Below are 17330 nucleotides of genomic sequence, written 5' to 3' on the forward strand. Positions count from 1 at the left end.
GGGTTGCAGTCCACGAGGCGCGCTCCGTCTGTCCGTGTGCGGTGTGGCATGATCAGCTTTCCCTGCTCACGCATCCGCGCCGGCACCGACCTCATGCGCCGGCTGGATTGGCTGGTTTGGGCTGGCTGGTCACCCAAATACTCAATCACTCACATCACACTCAGACAGCCAGTGCGACAATTAGTCAGACAACCAGTCTGTCACTCTCACAGGCTGGCGCCAAGTCACAACCCCGCCAGTTTCGCATGGACCCTGGGACAAGGAAACTTCCAATTGGGGGACCCTGGATTCGGGACAAAGTTTAGGGGTCCTCTTTCCAAGGTTCTGTTGATCCCAGCGTGCAACCAACACACCTTGGTTGCCGACCCGGTCGCTCAGGGCTCCTCAACGCGATGCCCAGCTGTTGTAGCGATGGCTGCTGCTGCTGCTGCTGCTGCTGCTGCTGCTGCTGCTGTTGTCGTTGTCGTTGCTGTGTGACCGACTGTCCGTCCATCTTGCTGCGGGCGCCTGCTTCAGGCTGCACCAGATCACGATCCACGGAGCCAGACTCACCCAGCATCGTTGTTTGTCGGGCTCATCGGGCATCGCTATTGTTTCGCGACGCCGGGGCATGCAGCCAGTTCGGTCACATGTCATGTCATATCATGGGTATGGCGTGGTATCGCAAGGCGGAGACGTTGCCAGTCGACAGTGCCGCCAGAATGTACGGGACTGTACGGAACTGTACAGGACTGTATCGACTGTACAGGATATGATATGCAGCTTCCTGTCTCCTGTCGCTGTCTCTGTCCTGCTTGGCGAGACCAGGAGCCCCTGCATCTGCAAACTCCACACTTCATCATCGGCACCCAGCGAACCCCTCGGGCGCACGCCTTGGAAAACTTTATCACTCAGGGTCCAGCTATGACGTCGTTGTGGAATGCCCACCGGCCAGGACCACATGCCGACCTTGTGCTACACACATTGCTTTTTTGTATGTACGCATCACACGCACCGATCACCGCCAGCGTCATTCGCGCTCGGGACTTGGATGTTCGGATGAGTCAATGCAATGCGATGCATTGCAGGTCAGGGCAGGGCATGGCGACGATGGGAACAAATCATGAATATGAACGAAACAAGGACGAAGAGAAACTGTGAAGCGAAGGTTACCGTGGCCGGCCTGTCTGCACCGGAATCTCGAGAATATCTCGCCACGGCGGTCCTCAGTGCCGACTTCTCGGGGGCGGACGCACAAACCTATGCGCGCCTACGGATCCGCTCCATGCCTTGATGCCCGACAATGTGGGGTGCCTGCCATGCAGAGGCGCACAACTCAAAATTGGGTGATGCAGTGATGGCTGATATCTCTCTCTTTCTCTCCCTGTGTGTAAGCTCTGAACCCTTCCAGGCTCGGGAATCCCGCCCTGCAATGTGCACCTGACTCTCAAGGGTCACCCCGTCTCAGGCGATGCGAACAGCTCAGGAATCTCCAAGGTTTGGTGATTGACAGGGCAGTTGCAGGTGGCGTCCACGGGAACCGGATACCGTATTGCCACTGCTCTGGGGTTACCAACGTGCCCGTCGCGGCGTCGCGGGAGTCGCGGAGGCCCCTCCCCCTGCTCCTAGAGGCCTCCCTGGGCCAGATCACTCAGCTTGTCCACGTAGTAGGCCGGCACGGCCACCGCGCCCTCTGCCTCCCAGTCCGCCTTCTTGCTCACGCCCGTGAGCACCGCCAGCGTCCCGCCGAGTTTTCCCTCGATGCCGAACCTGATGTCCGTGTCCAGCCGGTCCCCGATCATGCACGTCCTGGCCCGGTCCAAGTGGAATTTGCCCTCCACCGCGTCCATCATCGCCTGGCTCGGCTTGCCCAACGCCAGCGGCTGCTGCTTGGTCATGTTGCTCAGGGGCACGAGCACGGAGCCGGCGCCGGGGAAGAAGCTGTGGTTCATGGGCAGAGTGCTGTCCGTGTTGGTGGCCAGGAACCGCGCCCCGCGCGCGATGTACTGGTACGCCGTGGCCAGCTTGAGGTAGTTGACGTGGAAGTCCAGCCCGGCCAGCACGACGCCCACATACGGGTCCAGCAGTGACCCGTCGGCCAGCCCCGCGAAGTCGGCCTCGGTGATGTCGCGCCGGAACGCCGGGTCCGTGCCGCCCACGAAGGCGACGCCCTCGGACCGCAGCTCCGTCTCGATGCCCGCCTCGCCCAGCACGAACACCTTGTTCCGCGGCGCCGGCAGTGCCAGGATGCGGCTGACGTAGATGGCGGCCGAGTAGGCCGAGCCGAAGACGTCGTCCACGGACCCCGGGATGCCCTTGGACTCGAATTTCTTCAGGTACTCGGCGCGCGACTTTGTCGAGTTGTTCGTCACGAAGACGGTCCGCTTGCCTGTGCGGGGCGTCAGTCTCATGAGGGCCCAGGTGGTAGTGAGGGGCCTGTGAGTCATGATTCAGGTTTGTCAGACCTTTGGATCGCAGCAGCTCTATTGTCTCAGCGATTCCATCGAAGAGGTGATCACCAGACCAGAGGACTCCTGTTCGCGCCCTGTCAGCAACCTCGCCGGTCGAAACACTGGACAATATAGATGCCCACCATCGCAGTCTAGCAGGAAAGTCTGGAGCCATGGTAAGCATGCATGTAAGCCCAGAAATCACGGTCTCCCTCAAGGACTGGAAATGACGCACATCAAATCTGTCGAGAAACTCGCCGATGGCGTTCCCGTTGCCGGTGAGGTACTTGGGTGCTTGAGAGGGAGCCATGTCTAAATGAAGAAATCTAGGTCTACTGTCTAGAAGGAGCGTCGTGTTTTCGGCCGTCTATGAGTTGAGATGTTCTGCGTTGGAACGAGTCGCGGCCGGGCTCACGAATTTCGCCTGTTTGAGGAAGCCGCTAACAATATTGAGTGGTCGTTCGATGGGCTGACAAAAATTGTCCCACGACCAGTGACCAACTTCTGCTCCCCTTCCTCCTTCTCTCATGCGATACGATAACCCACAAAGGAGCAAATATGGTCTCATCGACCGCCTGCACTAACTCATGGGACCAACCAGTCGAGCGACTGTAGCACTTGTAATTTGAAACGCCCTTTGAGGAATCGGCTGCGTACCATCGCAGACCCAAGCAAGTGGTAAACAAGCACGTAGTCTCCCTAGGTAGACAGTCTAATGCACCCTTGGACCCCCACGCCACGCGCAGCCACGGCAAGTACCAACGGCGGTGCTGCTCCCGCGACTTGCAAATGCAACTTCGGCGCAGAGGCCTCGTTGGGTCAGCCACAGCAGGCGTACAGGCACACGAAACTCAAATCAGCCCCCAAGCCTACAGTACTCAAGTTCGAGCCGGACCGGCCCACCGGGAACCGGGGCGAGTTGTGCGACACCGATCCCACTGCCGCGTCGTCAAAGAGCTCGGGCACTATCCGGCGGCCCAAAGAGGGTCGACGGGGCCACCCTGGGGCGCATGATGACGACATTGGCGCCCCGCTGGTGGGCAGAAAAGTTGAGGGCCACGATGGGCCACGGTCACGATACTGCCTGGACTTTTATTCCGCCAGCCTGCGCGGAACTCCGAGGAGATTGATTACTACGTCGCGGAGAGTTGGGATCGGGACTGTCTGGGCCAGGCTCAATGTTTTGTCGGGTCTCCCGCCTGTCCCCGGGTGGCGTTAGCTGGCAACTCGCTGCTCCAGCCTTGTTGCCAGAACCAGTGCACATTTTCGACATCTGACCGGTGTCCCAAGGCCTAGGCCAAAGGAGCAACGCATAGCTCACAAGGTCGGACGAATCAGCCTAGATGGTCAAACACCCTCCTTGTCGTTGGGCTACGGCTTGTATGGATGATCCCCATACCGGCTTACTCATGGTCCATGCCGTCGAGCTTGCGAGCTTGCGAGCCAGCCAGCCAGCCTCCAGGATCGACCACACCACGCCGCCCCGCGGACCCTTGGGGAGACAGGGAGCTCTGAGCTTGTCGACATTGCATGTGAAGAAGACTCCCGATCAAGCATCCACTATCGAGGCCCAGTCCGGCCAGCACAAGCTGGTGGAGATGCCACGGCTGCTTGTCTCATCGAGATTGCAATCCGTACCTTACATGCCAGCAGCCAGAGAAAATAAACTTTCGAGATCTGCCATAATTTTTGCACCGTACCACACACTTACATCAGACTGCCCCTCCGGTGCGCGGCGGGCATTGATCTCGAACCCACCCGCATTCAAAAGTACTACTGCACACGGAGACAGTTGCTGGAAAGGCCTCGAACAGTCATCCTGGGAGACAAGCCCTTCAAAAGGGAGCCAAGAGCGCTTGTGGTGGGTCAATGCAGCACGCCCAACGGTGCCCGTGTCTCAATAGGGCGACGATGGACAGCGAGCCCCTGGGAGTCTCGAGGAGAGGGATCACGCCCGATTTGTGCAAACTTGGGTGCTTGTCTGTGACAGTTTCGGCCTGTGTCCTGCGTCTCGACCATAGCTGCTCTGTATGTACTGTTTGTGGTCTGGTCTGTGACCAGTGGCGAGGCAGACGTTGAGACAAATCTGTCAAAGGCGGAGTAGCCACTTTCGGCCTGCTTGTCAGGGACAGCAATTACCACATTGAAGTGAACTTCTCACCTTCACCTTGACCTTGACCTCAACGGCGGACCAACCAGGAACCAGGATTTGATGTTTGCATAGCGCCCTGGCGGTAACCCGAGCCGAAGTCCTTCTGACCTGTCGACTTTAGAACTGGCGGCGAACATTTGAAGTCGACTCCCGGCCATTGTGGCTTGCAGGAGAGCTGTCATTTTCCTTTTGGTTGTCTTATCATTTTACCCGCGTTGACTCTTCCTCCTCACTGGAGAAGATCAACACGGAGCAGAGTAGAAATATCGTGGCTGCCTTCCAACTCACGACCGCCTTTCTGCTGCTGTCGTGATCTGGGAGTGCATGCCTGTGTAGATAGAAGCACGGCAGAAGCACAGCAGAAGCAAGCAGAATACCATCGAAAGCTCTTGCTGGCATATCTCGACCCCTACCCACAAGCCTGCCTCCCCCTGCCCCCTGCTCCCCTGCAGCCGCAGCTCTCGCGCGGGTTGCGTTGGCGCCTTATCGATAGCGCAACAGGCTGGAAATTTAGTAGGACGGGTCTTCCCTACCCCTCTGGCCCTCTCTGCCCCTCCACCGACTGGACTTTGACGGAACTCAACTGAACTTGTGCAGCAGCCCAGGTGGAATCAAACGGACGCTCCGCCGTCTGTCGTCACCGTCTTCCCACCGAGGGAAACCTTTCCCCAGTCCACTGTTTGCTCTATCGTGATCCACAACCACAGCCCAAGGAAACGACACATCCTCACAGCCGAGCTCCCCACAGCTTGTCTTCTCGTGCACACTCGCACAACGTCTCATCTTCGCACGGCCAAATCGCGCAACGGGCCCCCCCACGGCCAAATCCATCATCGCGCAACCCTTCGGTCTGATACAGCACACCCAGCCTCCAGCCCCCCAAGACGGTTCACCGGACAGCTTGACATCTTTCTTCTCAAGGCCAGATTCACGCCCAAGGAACGCATCAGTCACAATGGGTAACCACGGACAAGCCAACCTCTACCCTTTCCCCGACGTCCCTGCACTCGCCACAGCCCTGCGCACATATGTGATCCAGTGCCAGGCCGCAGGACTCACCCGCCACAACTCCTTCAAGGTTGCCGTATCAGGCGGCTCGCTCCCCAAGACCCTGGCCCAGGCCCTCTTGAGCCCCTCCAGCGGACCCGAGGACACCGTCAAGTGGGACAAGTGGGAGATATTCTTCGCCGACGAGCGCATCGTGCCCCTGGACCATGAGGACTCCAACTACGGCCTGCTGAAGAAGGAGCTGCTGGATAAGATCCCCGCGGACCAGGGCAAGCCCACCGTCCACCCCATCAACACGGATCTGCTGTCCAAGGAGAGCCTCGAGGTCGCCGACGACTACGAGCAGGTCCTCGTCGGCTCCTTCGCCAGCCGCGACAGCGTGCGCCTGCCCATCTTCGACCTGCTGCTGCTCGGCTGCGGGCCCGACGGCCACACCTGCTCGCTGTTCCCCGGCCACGAGCTCCTGCGCGAGACCACCGCCTGGGTCGCCCCCATCGAGGACAGCCCCAAGCCCCCGCCAAAGCGCATCACCCTGACCCTGCCCGTCGTCACCCACGCCGTCCGCGTCGCCTTCGTGGCCACCGGCGGCGGCAAGAAGGGCATCATGAAGCAGATCTTCGAGGACGGCGGCGCCTCCGGCCTGCCCTGCGCCCTGGTCAACGAGCAGACCGGCGACCGGTGCAGCTGGTTTGTCGACGAGCCCGCCGTGGAGGGCGTGTCGTATCCGAAGCGCGGCTTCAACCTCTAGGCGAGGGAGGAGAAGGCATGGGACCGCGCCGTTGCGTTTAATGGCCACGAGAAGAGCCCCCACCCGGCGCGTGCGAGATTCAGGAGCCTGAGTTACGGCTCGGACGGTCTTTGATCCCACGTCTTGGTATGCGGATGAGCCAGAGACCTGGGCGACGTGAGAGTCTTGGGGCTGATTGACACATCTCGCCCTCATTGCTTGGTTGGAAAAAACTTACAAAAGAAAGATCATAGACGGGGGGCAAACGGCTGTTGACGGCGGACTTGTTCGATTCTTCAGGGGGCGCCTTGGCTTATGACGATTTTGCGTGTACGCGCGCGCACGCACTCTCACACTCTCACACTCACACACACACGTCCTTTCCTCCATGCGAACTTACTTTTGCTGGTTTCCTCATTTGTCCTTGCCCAGCCTTTGATATCCCAGATATCCCTCCGCACGCCAGCACACACTCATGAATGAAGGTCATCACGAAGATTACGGATTTTAGATAACGAAGAAGTCGCCCGCGACGGAGAAAAAATACAGACACATGTCCTTCGGTGGGGAAAGCAGCAGTGACGGGGACGGAACATGTCCGCTGACTTTTGCAGCCTTTGGTCCCAATGGGGTGTTGTAGATACAAAAAATGACAGCCATGTGGAATGCGACCTGACATTTGATTCATCGCTCATGTCGTGGTCTGGTCTTCTGATCCACGCGAAGGCGTTGAAATGCAGAAGTGACAGTATGGCGGGTTCGGGGTCCTATATTCATATACCGCACGCGGTATTTGCAGGACGTGTGCTCGCCAGGCCAATATCATCCACATTGTGATCGTCAATCTCGTCTAAAGCAATTACGGATCGGTTATCGCGAGACTCTGCCGCCTAGAGATCAGTGCCTTGCCAATCCTCTGCAATTGTTTCCGGCTTCTCTGACTCACTCAGCCGCCCAGAATACCTGTATAGACAAGCCGGCTTCCCGTCACCCGTCACCAGAGTACAGAATGTCGACCGACGGCTTGCACCCTCGAGTATCGAAATGCTGGACTTCATCTTTGGTCTTCAAATTGAGATCTAAAAAGGACCGTAAATATTCACTTCCAAGGCGATGTCCGGACTCAAGATCCGTCTGCCATGCCCGGATATCAGGCAAACGACGGCACTGAATGAGGACAGCCTCCTCGCCTCCACTGGCCTGTCCACGTGGACCTTTCCAGCGCAGCGCACCATCATGGCTCATTCGCTGTCCAAGTCTGGGTCTGGCCGTTTTATTAGATTTGCGCTGGCGCGGGAACACAAGCTACTTCTCTTGCGCTCCAGTACCTGACAGCCAACGGTCTCCGCTCTGATGGTCGAACGGACTCGGGCGAGAGGAAGGTGGCACAGTCCCGAGTGGGGAATTCAATGGTCATTAATGACGATGCTGCAGCAATCGCAGCTGGTTGGTGAACGTGTCGTTTCATGTTGATATTCTTCTTCCAGCAAGGGTGAATGCAGGTGCCTAGGCCCGAATCCTGCATATATGCCAGGGGCAACATACCGCCCGTCATCCAACCCCCCCCCCCCTCCTGCCCCTCCCAACGGGGTTTATTGAAAGTGAGGGAGGTGCGAGAAAATGTGGTGGAAGCAGTCTCCAGTCTTGATACTTTCAGAAGAGCCAAGACCGCCTCCTATGATGATAAAATATAAAGTTGTTCAGTCCATTTCTATGTTAGCTTTAAAATAAGTTCTATGGTAAATTCGTGCGCCAAATTTCGTCCCCCCAATGTATTGACACGCCTACCGCATATCATGACCTTTTCATACCCCATAAACCTTTCTACTAACCCAATTTCTTCTCCTTGATGAAGAAGGAAGAAACAAACGCAAGGGCCATCGGCAGAGCCTGGAACCCAAACACGGTCATGGTGGCCGTCTGGTAGCAGCGGCGCACAACCTCAGCCGTGCCGGGCGGCAGCTGGGAGATGTAGTCCAGGCTCTCGCGGACGCGGCCCTCGATCTCGCGCGCTTCCTGGCCGCTGCCGAGCTGCGCCGCGAGCTGGGACCTCAGGACCTGCTGCAGGATGGCCGAGGCGACGCTGACGCCGATGGCGGACCCGAGGGACCGGAACAGGTAGCTGCACGCGATGACGACTGCTGCGTCCTCCTTGGCGGCGTTGGAGATGAGTGCCACCAGGCTTGTGGTGATTCCTGCATGGTGAGATTTGATTAGTTACGATGTGCGTATAGATAGGGGGGCCGTAAGTAGATGTAGCAAAAGAGTCACGATGGAAGATGCCATTCATCCAGGGGAGTAGTTACCTGTCCCAGCACCCAGGGCCAGCATCGCCAGCGCGATCGAAGTCCCAGCCTCCGACTTCACCCAGGGCCCGGAGAAGAACACCATGGGCACGATGCTGAGCAGGAGAACGCCCCAGCCCGCGACGTTCATCCAGAAGAAGCGGCCGGTGCGCCGCATCACAAACCCGGAGCCCAGCGACGCGCCGACGCCGAATATGGAGCCCGGCATCAGCAGCAGGCCCGCCTGGACGGCCGAGACCCCGTCGACGGCCTGGTACAGCAGGGGCAGGAAGAACAGGACGGGCATCTGGCCGAGCACACCGAAGAAGTTGCACAGGTAGGCGGCGAAGAGGGAGCGCTCGAAGATGATGTGGCCCGGGGCGAAGGGGTGCGAGGCCACGCGGACCTCGACGGATAGAAAGGCGGCGAAGAGGGCCGGGGAGACGGCGAGCGGCACGATGGTCTGCGTCTTGGACCAGCCCTCGTTGCTGCCGTTGTCGAGGCCCAGGAGGAGGCACAGCACGGCCGAGACGAGGAAGAAGGCGCCGAGGAAGTCGACCCGGGCGAGCTTCTCCCTCCAGTGGGAGTCGTCCCTCTTGGGAAGGTGGAGCACGAGGTAGACTGTGATGAATGCTATCATGACCACGGGCACCTGCCCAACAAAAGACCTGTGGCGGGCCGTGTCAGCTAGTTCTTTCCACTTTACCTTCTCGACTCCCTGCTACCCAGCCAATCTGTCGTCTTCCCCGCTCCATCTGTATCCTTTCCACATCAACAGGCTCCAAGGAATGAATGTGCACTTACCACCGCCACCCCAACGAGTCCGCAAGCAGGCCGCCCAGAGGCGCACCGGTGGCCGTTCCCGCCCCGAATATGATATTCATATACCCCTGCCAGACCCCGCGCTCACGCAGGGGCACGATGTCAGTCAGCAGGATGGAGACAACGGCGTTCATACCGCCGCCACCGATGCCAGCCACGGCCCGCGAGACGATCAGTTGGGTGATGTCCTGGGCCAGGCCGCAGCCCAAGCAGCCCAGGCCAAAGACGACGTAGGAGAAGAGCAGGCATTCCTTTCTGCCGAAGATGTCGGAGAGCTTGCCGTACAGGGGCTGGCAGCTCGTTAATGTCAGGAAGTATCTTGATCATGCGGTCAGTTCAGGTCTGACCTTTGGGGCTGAGGCGCATGGCATGTCGACAGGTGTCATGCTGCAGGGTCAGGACTCACGCCGTGGCTATCCAGCTGGTCGAGTTGAGTGCCTTCAGGTCGCTCCCGATCTTGGCATACTGCAATTCCTCTGGCGTTAGTCTCGTAACGAGGGACCCCAAGACAAAGGAGAAATCAGAGGCCAGACTCGACACCATCCATCAATACCTATGGCTCTTGACACCCAAGGCTCACTGGATGCCCTTTCAACAAGCCACGCACAGTACCCCTCGGGAGGATTCGAGAGAGGCCAAAGAACGGTGCGAAATCGAAGGCTTACTGTCGCCACGGCGAGGAGCTGGTCGAGGGCACACAGGAAGATTCCAATGCCTACAGCGGGCAACAAGATGTGCAGCCTCTTGGCCATCTCCGGGATGCCTTGCCGCGTGGCCTCGCCGCCATCATTTGGCTCACGGCCGCCCTCACCGGCCCCAACGGCCGTGTCCGATGATCCCGGTGTCGGGTGGCCAGCAAGTGTGCCGTTACCTCCTCCAACGGCATGGGCGGTGCCGTCAGCTTCATTGGAACGATCTGGGCGCAGGAGCGGACTCGCTTCCGTCGCCTCACGGTCTTGCCGTCCCTTGTCTACAGCCATTTTCAACGCAGATGAAAATCACGAGTCCAAGCAACTACCTGGCAGTAACGAGGAGCGTGGAGGAACGGCAGCTTCAACAGCTAGTTCGAGCCCAGCGATTTCGTCATCCGGGCTTTGTGCGCGGGAACTTGCCGTGGCCGGCCGATTGCGGGGACGCCTATGGTAGTCTCCGGTCCGGATCGTCCACCCGCTCCTCACACTGCCGGCACCACTGCCGTGCCCATACCTGCCGGTAAACTCGCTCTGCGTCAAAGCTCTGCGGCTCTTGACGAGGCTGCTACTGGTGAGAAGCAGCGGGCTTGACGAGTCCAAGAGAGCCTGCCACTCGCCACATCTGATGTCGGCCGAGATGGGTGGCAGCGTGCATAGATTCGGTTGCGAAAGACGAGGAGCAACTAGTCAGTCGAAGTCATGCTATACAGCACTGAACTGCACTGTGCTTCAACGCGGTCTCATACGCACGCAGGCGATGGTTTCCGCGGGATCTGAGCGTCGGCATACGGAATGTGCAAACACTGCGGCGCTTGGACGGAGATTGTTGCACGCCATGAGGGTTGGGCTGACCATCCATTCCTCTTGCTTGCTGAGAGACGAGCAATACAGCACTGCACGCACTCCTCGGGTGCTGATCTCCTTCTACGCCTGCGGCGGGGTCTCGCGCGCGTCAACACGTCAGCCGACACGAGCGTGCGTCTGACCATGTGGCCTCTGGTCACACATCATATATTCGCTGCAGGCTACCGATCCCTCATCAAAATAGGCACCGCGCGATATCACCGCCCGGTATTTACGTCCTCGGCTGGACGCAGGTACACATCACGTTGCAACGGCCTCCGTCGGGAGGATCTAGATGCTCGCAAGTAATAAGCATGTAATCAACCCACCGGCTTGCCCCCGTAAGTCTCCGCACGGCCAATGAAGCCGTTGGCATTCGTCTCAAATCTCTCTGTGTCTCCTTCTCAGCCCCCCCCCCTTGCATTCCTGCTGCTGCCATCCCACCTTGCTGCAGCTAGCCGACAACACCAGACGAACCCATCCTTGGGAGAATCTTGGCCCTTCCCGCTGGATCACGACAAACTTGAAAAGGTTTGTCTTCGGAAATAGAAAGAGGGGACGAACGGGTCTGCAATTTTATGCCGCTTTATAACAACAAGCTTCATGGAGTTGACCTATTAAACCTGAATTCGGAGCATCTTACTCGGATCACGCATCCGCGGTCCGTCATGGCAGTGTCATTTGCACATGCAACCATGATGGACAGACCTCAGTACTTCTGTGTGCGCCCGCAGGAACCGCAGCAAACACAGAGTCCGAGGGCGAGCACCCCAGGGCCGAGATCCTGCTGTGGGCTGCCTCAGAACCTGGCAGTCCTGAAAAGCTCGCTTCTCGAGGGATGTTCCCGGGCCGTCGACACGGAACGCACCTGAGCTGGGCATGCTTCGGGCAGGCTGGCAGACTGCTGTGCGCAGCGCCACCGGCGTTGGACGCAGACGGACAACGAGGATCTCTCCGACGGGCAGACAGACAGACAGTGCAGGCAAACACACAGACAGGCGCGCTGATGGTGGGCGCCAGGTGTCAATAGACCCAGAATGGTCAGCGCCGTTGACGCCCCGAGAAGGAGCTGCCTTACTTTATTTTCTTCTGACAGGCCCCTGTCGATCTGTTGTGGCTGAGAAGCTGTTTTTCCTTCTTTCCCCCCCCCCTGGATCAGGCACGTTTCTCATCGTGTGACACCAACCTTGTCCTGGAGATTCGATGTCATGCCAGTCGGCAGCCGAGACACACAAACTTGCCAATGTCCTGTGGCACAGCGTCTGCAATAATCCCCGGCTCATCCGCGCAGGCCCTGTGGGAGAAGGATGCTCTGTCCAACCTCCAACCCCCTGGGCAGCCAGTCCAGCCTGCTGTCATCATTTGCAGCCTTTTATCGATAACTCGGCGGGTTACTGGCTGCAGGACAGACGAAGGTCTGTTGCAAGGCGGCCGTGCCGGGATCCCCAAGCTCCTTAGCTCCACAAGAACTAGCGGCTGTTTCAGATATTCAGGGACCATCTCCTCATAGACTTCAGCCCTCGAGGGCACCACTGGGCACCCAGGCACCGAGCTGCACCGGGTTCGCGGTTCGCGAGGCCACAGAGGGCACAGCTGGGACGGGGGGATCGCCAGGGCCCTCTGAAGCGTCACCAGCCCTCCGGCGTCAATGACAGGAGTCCCAAGTCCGGCTCTGGCTGTCTGTCCGCGGCATTCTTCGTCCAAAAATATACTTGCAACACCAGCAGGCGGGTCCTGCTTGCAGTCGTCCGCCCGTCACCAAGGCTACAACGGCAGAAACCTTGTTATCCCCTCGGCATCGCATGCTTGCTCGCTCGCTGGTCGAGACCTGTCGTGCACCACTGGGCAGTTCCGGTCGCCCACACACCCCCCTCCCCTGGCCCTACGCCTCTTTCTCTGTTACGCCGGCTTGAATCACGGGCAATATCTGCGCCCCAGCAAGCATAACGCTGCGTAATAGACAGACCCTGTGCGACGACTTGCCGCGGCCACTGAAAAGCCTTCTCATCCTAAATTGGGTTTCCAACGTCTGCGGGAAAAGGGGCCATTGCGCAGCATATATGATGGAGACCTCATCCCTCACGCCCTCCAAGGCTTGGGCCACCTCGCGTTATACAAAAGCTCTTCCGGACCCCCCACCACCGTCAGCCAGCAATACCAGGCCCGTTGTTGTGTTGCCCGTAAGAAAGGACTCCCTGGCCTCCTCTCGCCCACCACCGCCTCCCAAGGACACCGCCGCGAAAACATCGTCAGCCATGGCCGCGGCAAAGCTGTCGGAGTCGCCACTTCCTCCACTTCCGGGCCTGACAAGGATGAATGGCCCGCCCGTTGTTATAAGGAGGAAGCCGGTGGGTAACGGAACTGGCGGGAACAATGCCCAGAGCCCACCGCATCCACAACCAGCCGTGACAGCCCAAGGTGGCAATGTGTCTCCCGTCGAGTCCCTGTCAAGCATATTTTCAGCCTACGGCACGGAGGACTCTTCGGCCACCCGATACTCAGAGGACACAACAGCCACAGGATATTCCTTGACGGAGCCGTCACCTCCAAACCCAAAGGTCCTGCCCAAGGACACTCTTGGGGGAGGAAACACAAAACTGGACCTGGTGTCGCCCTTATACTTGCCAAATCCAGTTTCTTCGGAGATGAAATCAGGTGCCCCACATGCTCAGCACGGTGCTGGTCTAGATGCGCACACAGACAGTCGTCCTCCTACGCCACCTACAAAGGAAATTCAAAGGCCCATGACTCCCAAAAGCTCCAAGGCCCTTCCCTCTGCCCCATCCGAGCAGGCAAACAAGTCCTCCTCGTCGATGGCTGACCAATCACCCTCACAGCCACAGCTTTGGCGCAGGAGATCTCTAAAATCAGACAAGCCCTTGACTGTCCCCCAGCTCAAACTCACTTCTTCACACGGCTCGACAGCAGCTTCAGCACAAGAAGCCGGGGTCTTACAGCAAGACACTTCTTCTCTTCCAAGGCCTAGGCCCCCCTTTGCCGGATCCGCTTTGGACTTACCCATCTTGAAGGGCTTTCAGTCTTTCCCCGGCCGCAACATCCGACCATCACCCTCAAACAAGACTCTGCCCAGAAATCCACGACCAGAGATCATGGACCACATAAGGCCTCGAGAGGACCAAGACGGCTTTTCTCAATATGCACAGGAGGTTGAAGAGGGCTACAAGGCATCTTCAACCGAGGCTGGCCCAGCCGTGTCGCCACGCATTCAGCGCCCGCCAACCCCGGAGTATGACCACGATGAGTCCCCTGTTGATGGCAACTTCCCAAGTATGAGATCACCGACGTCGCCCGCGTCACCCGTCACCCCTCCGACCGAGGGCAGGCCCCTCAGCATTATCCCAGAAGACATTATTCGTGCTGCGGTCGCACCGGCCCCGGCAGCTCCGCCTCCGTCAGGTCCACTGCCCTCACTGCCGCCAAGAAGCTCGTCGCGAGGCCCACCACCTCCGGGGAGTGCTTCCGGCCGCCTGGGCCTGCCGAGGTCTCCCGCACCCCCAGGCCGGTCTTCGCCAGGCGCTGCCTCTCCTGCTTCTCACCCTCCGGCCGCTGCCTCCCCAGCCGTCGCCTCTTCAACTGTTACCTCTTCAGAAGCGCCTGCTTCCGTCGCGAAAATGGCAGCCTCGCTGTCCCCGAGCCACGTCAAGTCCACCAGCTCCACCTCCATCCCCTCCATCGCCATTAGCGACGACGGCGACGCCTCGACCATCAAGGCATCCAGCTCGCCCCAGCCCGCACCACGGGACGACGAGACCAAGCAGCTTGCCCCGGCCGGCGCCGAGGAAGCCGGCCCCGTCGTGCCTGCTTCGCCCGGCGAGGCCAACTACTTCCCCGCGGCCGAGTACTCGAAGCTCTTCTTCCCGGGGGACGTCATCCCTGCGCCGCCGATCAAGGCGAGCCAACTCGACTGTTTCACGGGCCACGCGCGGTTTGTCGCCAGCAAGAACGAGCAACACCCCGTCGCCTGCATGGCGTGCAAGGTCGAGGACGCCGGCGCGCGGTTCTGCTGCTCGCACTGCACAGTGCGCATCTGCGGCGGCTGCCGGGAGGCGTTGGCTACCAACGGGCGGGACCTGGCGAAGATTATCGCCTGAGAGGACGAATATTCTGACCCTGTCCACGCACCTCATTCTTCTTGTTCGCGCTCGGAAGGCGCGGATACCTCTTCGATGATTTTTTCACGCGGGACGCTGACTCAGTGCCGCCGCGAATTTCTTCAGTTCGAAACTAGACCTTGAAGGTATAAGGGGGCTGCTTTTGTGCGCCAGACGTACAGAACCAGGAGGACGGGAAAGAAAAAGACATTGCATGAGGACGGGTGGCGTTTCTCGATTTCCCCAAGGATACCAAAGACAAGTACTCTTTCTTCTTTTACATCGCTTCTCAGTACCTGCAGGTGCCCACAGACCTGCAGGGCGATGTGAAGTGATCTCTTTTGTAACGCAGGAAATGATTTGGGATAAAGAGGTGTACTACGGAAAGAAACGCCATGGGAAGGGTTCCTGACTAGATTTGATAGCAAGTGAATTGCTAAGGAACGATAGACGGTTCTTGACATCTTTTGGGGTCCTTTTCGAGGCACTCTGTTCTACTGAATGTGATTTGGGGCGAAGAGTCGACATCCCGTCTGTGGGAAAAAAGGTTGCGTGAACAAAGACGATCAAATTGAAGAATTTTTGACCTGTCCTCAAGGCTAGTTTACTTCTCCCTGCTTTTACCACACCGTTCATTCTTATTTCCAATGGCCTTGGAATAGATGTCAATATCTAGCCATCCTGGGCCAGTCGCATGGATGGTTTACCTGCCCAGGTCGCGAAGTTCGCGGTCTCTTGTTTGAAGACCGCATTTCACTAATGCAACACGAATCCACTTTTCTCGCGTTGAATCAATGTCAATACTGAAGCTGTAGGTCAAGGGTATCACTATTTCAGGTAGGCACGTTTGCTGTTCAACTCTGACCAAGCCGCAGCAGCTGTAAAGTAGGCCTGACCTAAAGGGAGGAAGTGTGCCCTGCCGTGGGTTGACATCACCAAGCAGCTTCATGTGCCCCCGGGACAACACGGCATCGCGCTCTAGATGAGGGAGGGCCTGTGTATGCATTCCCTATTTCCCCCAACAGAACATGCCTGTTTCCTGCAGGCCCGTCTCGTGGGAACAGGTTTCTTATACCCGTGTGTCAGCACTGACGCATAGGAAGATAGCTAAAGGTATTTATCGAAGCGAAGAGCGAACACTAATGGGTATCGTAACTTGTTTTCTTTTTTGATTTCTTTCATTTTTTTTCCCCCCACCAAAGGCTGCCGTTCCATCAGATCTTTTCCAATTTAGCTGGTGAAGCCGGCAGCTCAAATATCCTCGACGGCACCCCGAGCTCGCCGGGACCCTTGCTCGAGGTCAGGTTGATGGTCCTCGGCCGTTTCCTGTCCCCTCCGCCGCCGCCGCCGCCCTTCTTCTCGTCGATGCTGTCAAAGGTCCCGGCCCTCTGCACGGCCATCTTCAGCTCCTCGAGTGACTGTTGCATGGCCGCCTTCTCTCGCTCGAGCGAGTCCCAGTGCGCCTGGTCCATCTTGCGGCGGCGGACCACGGTGAAGAAGTATAGCAGGATCCCGCCGGTGAGCCCGACCGCGCCGCCGCTGACCACGATCCCCGTAATCGCCGCCGCGTTGAGCGTCTGGCCCTGCCCCTGGCCGCTGCCGGCCGCCATCATGCCATTGTCGGGCACGACCTGCACGGCGGGGGACGACTGCGTGGGCACCGCGGCGATCACCTCCCCGGACGCGGTGGCGGTGTTGACCCGGCGGGCCGTGCTCGTGGGCGCCGAAGGTGTGCCCGATGATGATGACAGGGACACGGACGGCGACGGCGATGCTGTCACCGTGGCTGCGTCGGTCGACTGTGTGTTCGCTGCCGTCGGCGCCGCCGAAGTGGCCGCCGCCGTGGCGCAGGCCGCCGTCCGCGCTGAAGAGAGGGCGGACAGGTCGTTGAAGCTGCATTGAGCGAGGAAACATGGCCCGCCGGCGAGACCGATCCCAGCAAAGTTCGGGGACCGGCACTGGCATGCCAGGTCATGTGGACTGCAGCCGCTGAGCTGGACTGCGTCCGCGTAGCAGCCCTCCTGAATACATCCATCAGTCACATGGCCACAGCATGGCTTGGGGTACGATGACGTTGCTCACAGCACATGTTGGCTCGTTGGCGAAGAGCTTCGAGGATAGTCAGCCCTGGTGTCTGTAAAGTGGATCTCGGGCTTGGAGGGCTCACCTGCTGAGCGAGGATCACATGCACCAGGCCCGCAGCAAACAGCAGACCTCTGACAAGGCCAAACATGATTCAACCTGGCCAGGGAGGATTAGG

The 17330-nt window shown here is 58.8% G+C and overlaps 7 protein-coding genes across 7 annotated transcripts; 3 read left to right on the top strand and 4 right to left on the bottom strand.

Annotated features, from left to right (window-relative positions):
• Positions 1-154: 154 nt before the first annotated feature.
• On the bottom strand, positions 155-559 carry INS49_006855 (uncharacterized protein; the record flags this gene model as incomplete). Its single annotated transcript, XM_043167622.1, has 2 exons — positions 155-159; positions 367-559. The coding sequence occupies 2 exons, from the start codon at positions 557-559 to the stop codon at positions 155-157; spliced, it is 198 nt and encodes a 65-aa protein (XP_043028766.1).
• A 1045-nt stretch (positions 560-1604) lies between these two features.
• On the bottom strand, positions 1605-2739 carry INS49_006856 (uncharacterized protein; the record flags this gene model as incomplete). The annotated part of the gene is made up of 4 exons (XM_043167623.1): positions 1605-2368; positions 2445-2513; positions 2573-2594; positions 2665-2739. 4 exons carry the CDS (start codon positions 2737-2739, stop codon positions 1605-1607), a joined length of 930 nt encoding a protein of 309 aa, XP_043028767.1.
• Positions 2740-3144: 405 nt separating this feature from the next.
• On the top strand, positions 3145-3648 carry INS49_006857 (uncharacterized protein; the record flags this gene model as incomplete). Its single annotated transcript, XM_043167624.1, has 1 exon — positions 3145-3648. One exon carries the CDS (start codon positions 3145-3147, stop codon positions 3646-3648), a length of 504 nt encoding a protein of 167 aa, XP_043028768.1.
• A 1888-nt stretch (positions 3649-5536) lies between these two features.
• On the top strand, positions 5537-6337 carry INS49_006858 (uncharacterized protein; the record flags this gene model as incomplete). Its single annotated transcript, XM_043167625.1, has 1 exon — positions 5537-6337. One exon carries the CDS (start codon positions 5537-5539, stop codon positions 6335-6337), a length of 801 nt encoding a protein of 266 aa, XP_043028769.1.
• Positions 6338-8143: 1806 nt separating this feature from the next.
• Positions 8144-10403, bottom strand: INS49_006859 (uncharacterized protein; the record flags this gene model as incomplete). Its single annotated transcript, XM_043167626.1, has 5 exons — positions 8144-8511; positions 8623-9269; positions 9406-9741; positions 9830-9888; positions 10089-10403. The coding sequence occupies 5 exons, from the start codon at positions 10401-10403 to the stop codon at positions 8144-8146; spliced, it is 1725 nt and encodes a 574-aa protein (XP_043028770.1).
• Positions 10404-14068: 3665 nt separating this feature from the next.
• On the top strand, positions 14069-15070 carry INS49_006860 (uncharacterized protein; the record flags this gene model as incomplete). The annotated part of the gene is made up of 1 exon (XM_043167627.1): positions 14069-15070. The coding sequence occupies one exon, from the start codon at positions 14069-14071 to the stop codon at positions 15068-15070; it is 1002 nt and encodes a 333-aa protein (XP_043028771.1).
• A 1214-nt stretch (positions 15071-16284) lies between these two features.
• Positions 16285-17303, bottom strand: INS49_006861 (uncharacterized protein; the record flags this gene model as incomplete). The annotated part of the gene is made up of 3 exons (XM_043167628.1): positions 16285-17091; positions 17153-17179; positions 17238-17303. 3 exons carry the CDS (start codon positions 17301-17303, stop codon positions 16285-16287), a joined length of 900 nt encoding a protein of 299 aa, XP_043028772.1.
• Between the last annotated feature and the right edge of the window lie 27 nt (positions 17304-17330).

The sequence above is a fragment of the Diaporthe citri genome, assembly GCF_014595645.1.
Source record: "Diaporthe citri strain NFHF-8-4 chromosome Unknown scaffold_2, whole genome shotgun sequence".
Classification (NCBI taxonomy): Eukaryota; Fungi; Ascomycota; class Sordariomycetes; order Diaporthales; family Diaporthaceae; genus Diaporthe; species Diaporthe citri.